The 9,854-nt window shown below is 40.1% G+C and overlaps 1 protein-coding gene across 15 annotated transcripts in view; it reads left to right on the top strand.

Annotated features, from left to right (window-relative positions):
* Window positions 1-689: 689 nt before the first annotated feature.
* ROBO2 (roundabout guidance receptor 2) overlaps window positions 690-9,854 on the top strand; it is a 1,122,909-nt gene continuing 1,113,744 nt past the window's right edge. For 10 of the 15 annotated variants that reach the window (XM_074599549.1, XM_074599543.1, XM_074599483.1 and 7 more), the window contains exon 1: window positions 691-805. In XM_074599549.1, coding sequence (XP_074455650.1) covers window positions 721-805 — 85 coding nt within the window. In that variant the 5' untranslated portion in view covers window positions 691-720. Of the gene's footprint in view, window positions 806-9,854 lie in introns of all 15 variants that reach the window. The other 5 variants (XM_074599504.1, XM_074599494.1, XM_074599464.1 and 2 more) reach the window with 2 other exon arrangements.

Genomic DNA, 9,854 nt, shown 5'->3' with positions numbered 1-9,854 from the left:
TTTCCACCATTCAAAGTACTGACGTCCAGAAGGCATGTTTTTGCCTAATATGTATGTTAGCCGGACCCTCCAGCGAGGGCCGGGCGGCTCCGTCTGCCCTTGCCTGCGGGCGCCCCTCGGGCCGGGCCGGGCCGGGCCCGCTGCCGCTGTCCGCGGTGCTCAAGCGCGGCTGCCGCTGTCCGCGGTGCTCAAGCGCGGTGGCAGCTGCCGCCGGAGCGCGGCAACTTTCCGACTCCGCCCGTGCGTGCGTCCGCTCGGGCACATTTGCCGGGAGCGCGGCCTGTAATTAAACTAACTCCTCCCTTCAGCTGCAATAATTGCACCGCCAGAAGCCGGTAGGAACGGGTGCCTTCCTCTTGCTCTCCATCCCCACTCCTTTTTTTTTTTTTTAAATTTATTTTCTTTAACAGAGCTAGTAAGCTTGCTGCGCCTGGACTGTGAAAACTACTGACCGTGCCCTCCGTGGGATTAAATGCCAGCGGGATCTGCCCGCCGCCCTTCCCCGACAAACTTCGTTCACGCCTCCCGCATCTCCTGGGACTGCGTTTCGGGGCTCCCGGTGCCCCCCTCCCACCCCCCAGGTAAGAGAAAAAAGGAAGAGGGAGGAGGGGAAGGTGAAACCCTGCGTTTTATCCTCCCCTCGAGGCGGGGGAACGAGACGGGGGCTGGGCGGGGCAGCCCCGCCCAGCCCCTGTCTCGCCCGCCCAGCCTCCCCCCGGGATGCGTGGTGAAGCGGCCGCCTCTCCACGGTGCCTTCCCGGTGCGTCCGGCACCAGGTGGTCCCTCGCCAGGAGCCTTCCGCCAGGTAACTTCCCGAAGTTTTGCTGGGGTTGGAGCAGCGGTTGGGGGGGGGGGTCTGAGGTGGGGAAGTTCGCGGGGGCGGGAGAGCTGTGCGGAGCCCAGGGGCAAAATATATCACGGGGTAGTGGGTAATGCCTGGAGCAAAACTGCGCTTTGCTTCCAGTTGGGCTTGTTCTGGGCATCCCTCAAAATCTTAATGGCAAAGCTAAGCGAGGAATCAGTAAAACGCTGGTATGAAGAAAAGGCATAGGAGTTTTGCTCATTTATCCTCTTTTACCTACAGCTTAATGCATAAAAATGCCAAAGTTTCTTATTTCAAGTTATGGATTACAATACACAAAGCAGTTTAGCTCATAAAAGGTATTAGAGTATAGTATGTAAATTGGAAATTGCAGACTTCCTTTATTAATCTGGGACTAGTGTAATATATTAAATTTTGTTGATGTTAATAGTAAGAAAGTTAGGCAATAAAAATAGTTGTAATTAGCTTTGGGAGAAGTAGTACAAATGCAAATGAGTTTGGCACTTCAGTACAGGCACGTTTCACCAAAGAAAATCCAACCTTATAAATTTAAGCCCTCTGCAACCAACACAGTAGGAGGCCTTTCCTTTGCAGTTTTCATAACTTTGGATAAGAGGAAAGATATCCATTGCATACATATGTGTATAGATAAATAATTTATAGTCATGAAGGAACGTTAATACTCAAGATAGGTTGTTACACAGGCCTTTAAGATTGCAGAAATAGTCTCTAATTTTATTGTTCAAAAACTCGGGTTAAGAATAACCAGGGTACAAGCTGTAAATCAGGGGAAATAACTATCCTGCTAGACAAAGATATGACTCGTTATTTAAAGTTGTTCATAGTGGGTCACTTATTTCAGATTTAACCTGCAATAAATATATATATATATATATATATATATACACACACACTCCATGAAATAAGATACTTGTGTAAAAGCAACCCTATTTTATTCCTACTGTTATGGAAATTAAGAATGGAAATTAATTGTGGAGTTACATGTTATGTATTACATTTCAGGTACCTCTTTGCAGATGGTACATGTTTCACTACTTCTCTGGCATTTTTATAAAGCTGGAGATAGCAAACGCCCAGGTGGTTGCATTTGGTCATTACACAAAGTGTAAACCAGAAGTACGGAGACGAATTTTTTTTAAAAGGATTAATTCACTTGTTTCGTGTCTCATGCTGAGCAATGAGAAGTGGGTGTACTCTACTGCAGTTCAAATCTGATGTAAGTAGGTGTTTACCTGCATTGGCCCATCCTAGACTCCATTAATATGAGTCAGAGAAATAAGAATAATTAACATAGACACAGTATTTTCATTACGATATCACTATAACTCACAGTTACAATTTACTGTCAGTAAGCTGTCAGTCTTACTTGGTAACATTAGTAACCCACGAGCAATTGAAGAAAACTCAAAACAACAGATGTATAGGTTTCTTTTTAGTTAATGTGTAGAAATTGGGTGTAAATGTGTGTTTTTTCTCTCTTAAATGACCTTTACCTGTATGCAGAGGACTGTCACCCGATCTAAGTGCTGCTCAAGCCTCTTATACATTAGTTATGGTGCACTGTTTCTCTGAGTAGCTCTCAAAATCAACAGAGAAAAATGTTTGTACTGAGGATTCCTTTATTCCAAAATTCCTAAACTAAGCAGGTTATAAACAAACTTCAGAATGAATATGAAAAAATCCCATCAATCCTAAATGCAGTCATATAGAAATGAGAAGGAAAAGAAATAACTTTGTGAATGAGAGCCATTTTTTAATATGTTTTTACTAAAATTCAGTGGGATTAACGTTTCCAATGTAAATTTTCATGCAGATGCAAGTACTAGGTGATTATTATTACCTTCCTTTGTCCCTCATTGACTACTTCTTGCTTGTGATAAAATTAAGGTTCCCAACTGCAAGAGGTCATCAGGCTTTTTCACGAGAAGCAATTGAAATTGCCTGACTTGCCTACAAAACTGGAAGCCAAGTCATCTGTTTAAAGAATGTCTGGAACTGGTGTTTTTCTTTGTCGGTTATCTGAGCAGTGGAGAAATGGTTTATCTGACACCAATTCCCTTGGAATGTGTGGGGTTTTCTGTGGAATAACTGATCTTAATGAACATGGGAAATTGGCATCAGATTAAATATTTATCCATGGTTCAGTTTATTGGAAAAACTTAAGAGTGCCTTCATCTCAAGAGCTTTGCCTTTAAATATTGAAGGCAGAGAACCTGTTCCAGGGTCAGCTAGAAATTATAAGGAACAACAAATGACCATTATGAAGCCTCTACTGGTGAAAAATTTTGTAAGGACAAAGCAGTCTGCACCTTTTTGGGGAAAAAAAGACCTGGACCCCAAATACGTATTCATCTGAGTATCACAGTCACAATATTTAATTAGTCTCTGATATCCTGCTAAAACATATTTAGCTTACTATAAGCGAGGGAAAAATATTTGCAGAAAATAGTAGTAGCATTTATGAAAGAGAGAAACAAGCAATGTGGCTACAATTGGAGCCAAGGCAGAAGCCACCCATACCGGACAACATGAAAAAGCCTAACTTGACATCAGGGGTTAAACTTAGGTGAAAGTGGGAAAAATAATGGTAATCCTTGTCCAAAACACACTCAGTCAAGGTGTCAAAATGAGATATTGCTTTTATTACACTGTACTGATGCTCAGGCATTGATTTTTCTTTTATCTGCTGGCCCACTTCTCAATCAGCAGAATTTCTTCATCAGCACCACTTGGCACCTCACTACTGCATGGGGTTTGACTGGGAGTTGTGGCTGGGCCTCTGGAACGTAACGTGCCCTTGGCTGTGGGGAAAACATGATATTACATTCACAATAAATATGCTGATTTTCACAGTGTAATGGTTTCTCCTTTTCTTACCCGTTTTAAAACGTGATGTGGAAAGTAGCTTTGCTTTCTTCATTAGGATAGCTTCTAAAACTCAAGGCCTCCAAGAATGTTAAAGTTTTTCTTTACAACATGAGACAAATGTCCCACAGCAATAAATCCAAACCAACATCTGCAGAAGCTTTTCCTTCCCTGTTCTCCCCATAAACAAGACATTTCTGTCACAGAAATACACTAGCTAGAGCCTAGAATCAATGATATAAAATATTGGATGAATGATGGATTTAAGGTAACGTTCTCAGGAAGCTTGATCAGAATAAAGACTCTTCAGCTCACAGATAGCAAGCATCTGCCCTCAAAGTTAGGTCTGTCTAGCCCTGGTGGATCAGGTATTTTAAATCACTAGATACAATGTTGTTATTATGTACAGCAAAGTTATTCAAAGAATTTCTTGAGGATTTTAAAATTTACTAGCTATCGTACTTTTTATCTTATAGAAGCCCAGGCAGATAAACTCCAGAGAGATCCTTTAAAAGAGATATGTGTAATTCCAATAAATATTAAAAGCTTCTAGACTACTCTTGGAACACTTTTTGGTAAATTATGCACTCTCTGAATATGTGAAAGTGTGATTACTGGTATGGGTGGAATATTAACTATCTCATTCCCCTGGAGTTTATGGCTACGTGTATTTTATGTGCTCAATGTAACAGGAAAAAAAACCTAATCAACCATTTTTTTATCTGTTGGTACTCCCACTCAAAAAACTAGGTGAATTTTTGATCTTTCCCATTCTTCAGAGTTATTCTGCCCTGGAATTTTTTTTCAAGTCCATCCAGCTTATTTTACGTTAGGCAAGGGGAATTTAGAAGAACAATTATGCCAATATTCCTTGGTAGTGGTAATTATGTAAAAATATGTAGTATATAAACATTGTAATTTAGTAAGTTAATAAATCATAATCAGATATCTTAACTATACTATGTGATGCCTCACTGCAGTATATTCAATAGATCAGCTTCCAGCTAATTCAGTTTTTCTAAACAGTCCTGTACAATATTATTATGTACATTTGTAACTGTACAAAAAAAAAAAAAAAGCAAAAGCCAGTAGAGACTAAACTTGCTCTCAGCCACACTTGGAAATCCTATGCATATCAAAAAGCACAACCAGGATGTATTTATTCATATGTTGGTGGTTAGGAAAGGTGGTGGTCTTGAACCTACTCAGACTTTATCGTGCTGCTTGCACGCACCTGAGCTGCTCCATAAATCAGACTGCGATCTCCTGTATCTGCTTTCCATTAAGACTTGCAAGTATTTTGACTGCTGCAAGAGACTGAATAGTTGATTTATGCAGCCATGCTCCCATGTTGGGGAAGCTGTAGTGTAGTTCTGCTTCTGCATTCCCAGGAGTGCATGGGGCTGCGTGGGTTCCTGTGCAAGTTCTAGCAGTGATTTACCATTCCTGTTTGTGTATGACACATCCAGATATTTCAGAATGGTTTCCAGTCATTAAATATACATTATGACACTTGTGCAGATAGTTATTATGCTTGCTTTTCTGATGGGATCAGGGATATTTTTCCCCTTGTTATTTCTCGTTGAGTCAGAGCAAAGTGCGCACCCTGAAAATTCTTGACTTCCCCTGCTAAATTCCACCTCTGAAGAGATGAAATTAGGGTTAGAGCTTGTTAGCTGAGCCATAGTAACTGCCTTCACCCTCCTAGGCATCAGGTTAACATGTGTCAGCATAAACACACTCTCATTGAAATGTCCTTCCATTGCTTTGGTCACCTTAGGGGGTTTGGAAGACCTGCTTCCAGTCTCAGCAGACTAAAAGGTGCTGGTGGAGAGTCTCTAACTTTACTTCCTCTCTCCACTAAAAAAAGTGAAGAGATGGTTTAGCCAAAACGTTTAACAACCCAGGGGAAAACAAACATAAGTTACATCAACCTCTGTGCACTTTTGATTTGTATTAGAGATGAAACAGACCACAGTAGCATGGCATGTCCAGGTTGCGAGAGGCAGGCAGGTGATACACAACACCTTTTATTCCTTCCTTTTACATAAATTTAATAGTTTTAACTAGTGTAGTACCCCCCCTTTCTCCTTCAAAGCGTAACAAAAGAAAACACATCTTAAACCTCACCACTTTCTAATCTAAATGTAGAGTGGGGAAAAGAAATCAGAATAATGGACACTTCAGAAAGGCGCTTGTGTTTAAGCGGTGCATTTTGTCCCTACTCCTTTTTCTCTGCTCTTTGTTTCTTGTGGACCCTCTTCATAGAAATGAGTATTTCTCACAGCTTTTTTGTTCTAACCTTTCAGTATTTTCTCCATGTGTGTCTGAGATCAAAGTTGTTATCATCTGAATTTAATTTAGCACCCCTTTCTCTTTGTGATGGGCTGCTATTTCAGAGGGTACAATGCCATTATTAATCATCATAAAGAAAATGCATGAAAACAGTCCAAAATACGTGTCAAGCACTTCAGTGTGATGGATGCACAATAGATGGCACCATTATTATCACTCAGCAACTTGAAAACTTTTGGTCCTCATATTTTCTCCCTTGCAAACATCATTAACTTGTTCATGGGATCCAATACTTCGTGAAAAATATATTACTCTTCTACTCACTTTTTCCTCATCTTTCATGCTGTAACTGACAGAAGCAGTTATCTGAAATTTCTTAATGCATTGTAAGATTACTTCTTAGTGTATGAGAGAATGAAGAAAACCAAAACAAATGGTTTTATGGAACAGAAGTCAATTATATTGATTGTGATCTGTTAATGCAAAAGCAGATTGTATGAATGATTGTAATTAGGTAACATGTTTATTGGTCACAGTTTTATTTACTCCTTCATTTTGCTCTCTTTGTGAATCAGAAACACTTAAAGACTAAAATACCGTAGTGTCAACTGAATGTGGATAATATTCTTCTTCTTTTAGGATTGTTACATAAGTGATGCACTGTCCAGGTCCAGCAAAGCTTACAATGCCTGGAATAAACTGGATCGAATTTTGGGTGATGGGGGACATCTTAGAACTGATGAGAAGTGTTCATATAGCTTAGGTGTAAACTTACAGCATGCCAAGTACCTGTGGGTAAATGGTGTTACCTGATTATGGATGCTGTTGTCTGGTAGTAGGTAATGACAGCTGTATTCCTGTTTTAGAGAGGGGTGGGTGGAGTAGGGCTGGATGCAGCCCAATGCAGAGTGGAGAGCATTATGTGACTTTGGAGTCCTTCTTTCATATGCCAGGCAATGCAAACAGTATCAGATGCTTGGCAATGGTGGTAGGAGGACCTTCCCTTTCTGGTATGTTTAGCCCTAGGGTTGTTGCATGAAGTGGTGTATATGTGGAAGGTATAGTAAGAAGGAGGCTTACCTTGTGCACTGGCAGCACAGTGACACTTGCTTTCTGCCCCTCTGTAAAGCCAGACACCAGGGTCTTGCTGGAAGACCTATGAGCTGCCCATTGCCTGTGCCTGGAGTCTTAGGAAGACGCAGTATTTCACTGCTATGGCCATGATACCACAGCTCCTTCCCATTTGTGCAACCCAGACTGCACATGAGCAGCAACTACCTATCCCTGGTGTGCAAATCTAGTGAGACAGGTGACTGCAGATTTTCCCACATTCACATGATATCTCTTAACCATAACCTTCAGGAGACTATACATAAGGATGTGTTTTGAATGTGGAAATTGAGGTTTATAAATAAATAGGGTTGCAAGCAAGACTTCTGCAAGTTTGGTGTAGTTGGCTATTTCAAACTTATCCAAAGCCTGTTGATACTGTGTAACTTGTTATATACATACGTTTGAAAAGGTTTTTTTGGTTTGGGAAAAAAATAAAGGGAACTAAGTGGTATCTTCACATTTCAGCATGCTGCATTTCATTTTCTTGCAAGAAAGAATATATGTGGTTTAAGAGCTTTCTTTTTGTTTCTTTATGAGATCTTCGATGTTGTGTATTTTTTTTTAAAGCGTTTGTTTAAGGATAAATGCCTTGTCTAGGAACCTTGGCTTCTGAGATTGAATTTTGCTGCTGTTCTGTGAAAGGATTGAAACTGTGAATCCTGAAGACAGCAACACCAGAAGACAAACGGAAAATTGATTTTTATGTGGCCATTTGTGAAGTAAAACAATATTTTTGAGTGGTGGGTGGCGACAGAACTGCTTTCAACCACTTGTGTAGTTTCCACAATTATCGCTATAGTGATACAGCCAATTCTTGTATCAGATATAATCATCTGAACAACTGCAAGAAAAATCTTAAAAGATGAAGTCATCCAATAATTAAACTTTCTATTGCAGGGCAATTTTTACATTTTTGGAAAAAAACCTCACAACCTTTTCAGTCCTAATGAAATTGCCATGAAGATCCATAGTGTTTCATAAAAGTGAAATTGATAAGTTTCAATACACAAATGAACGGAAGAAACTATCTTTACAAAACCTTAATACCTAGGTTAAAACATATTGGCCTTCATTCAGGTACCATTTATTCACAGTTACAGTATGCCTGTAGGTAATTTTTATTTCTCTTAGCATTACATGTATGTTGTTTTCTTTCTAGCATTAATCTGATGTTAAAAAAATTCAATTTTAAAAATATTAAAACTTCTATATTTTTCACTTTAAATTTTAATCAGACAGTATGGAAGAATCAATAGTTACTTAAATTTTGGAAGGTTCTGAAAGCAAACCTGAGTATAAGTTAGTGAATTAATGATTTAGTATGTTACTGAATAATCAATAATGGCTAACTGATGCTCTGAATCACTCTTACTAAATATGTTTTGGAAAGTTTGTAATTACACCACATAAGTTCTGGCAGGTGTGCTTTGCGGAAGAAATCATCCTGACATACAGAAGCACATGTCCTGATATCACAAGAAGCTGCATTCTAGCAACAGATGAGAGAATGTCCTCCAATGGAGATACCCATACGAGCATGACTATGCACCTTAGCCTATTTTATGCTTCACCTGGAGGCAAGCTCTCTGACCTCCTCCAGCACCCAGTGGAGGACACAGGGTTTACTCTGCAAAGAACCCCATCTGGAGTCCAACCTTCGTGCTCTCCCAGGGGTTCTCTTTCTCTTCACTAGGTATGTATTCCCTCCTCTTCATAAATCTGTCGTAGTGTTAGGAAGGTGGGGAAAGCTTTTGGATGCCCTTCTGCCTCATGTTCTCCAAGCCCACTTTTGCAGAAAGGGAGGAAGGTGACTTTGCCTCTCATGCCATAGCACAGTGCAGAAGGTACGCATGCAAGGTAGGTGGCATGTGAACCCTTTTTGATATGTAACTTGAGACACAGCTGTCTCCAAGCTGACAGGTATATAGGGTTATCTGTTCTGTTTTCCTCTACCTGAGCTCTTGGAGATCTCAGGTGGGAGTTCATGACTTCTCACCTTCTACGTGCAAAGGCAGTGGCTACCAGCTAGAGGTGAGGACTAAGAGTGCTTTGGCCCACCTATAGCAGCACTGAAAACCTCTGATGTGGTAAGGTTATTGTTACGCTGCTCTCATATTGCTTCTGAGTTTAAATAGGAAAAATCTTATCACTACTGTTCGCTACACTGTGTAAACAGTCCTGATACTGCAGAGAGGTCCTCATGAGATAGTATCTGGTTCCACAGATGGCCCTCTGAGGGATCTTGTATTTGTAATGTCTTTGGTAATGCACTAACAGAAATGAGGTTAAAAAATAGAGTCTTTGTAACAGGCAAAGTAAGACATCAGTGATAAATTCAATTATTTTAAATGCATCAGACCAGATTCTGATTTCAGTTACGTGGATATAAAGAGGCCTGCTGGTATCATAGGTTTCTGTGCATGTAAGGAAGATCAGAATCTGGCTTCAGGCACATAGATTCTCATTCAGTAAAATGCATCCGGATTAGATTTAGCAATCTGTATTCACAAAAGTTTTAGTCTGTCCTTTGCATTTTGTTAGGCATGATTCCCAATGATTATAAAGTTCAAAATACTTTAAAATATTTTTTGGTTTTTTGGTGGTTTGGTTTGGTTTTTGGTTTTGAGTTTGTGCCTGGCTATGTAACTAAGCATTTCACATACCGGCCAAAACTCTTGTATCAGATTTCCATTTCAGAGAGATCCAGCTGATGGGACACAAGACCTATCAACTTTTT

Source organism: Larus michahellis, chromosome 1, assembly GCF_964199755.1.
Source record: "Larus michahellis chromosome 1, bLarMic1.1, whole genome shotgun sequence".
NCBI lineage: Eukaryota > Metazoa > Chordata > Aves > Charadriiformes > Laridae > Larus > Larus michahellis.
Note: the sequence above shows the minus strand (reverse complement) of the source record. Positions and strands in the feature narration are given on the sequence as shown.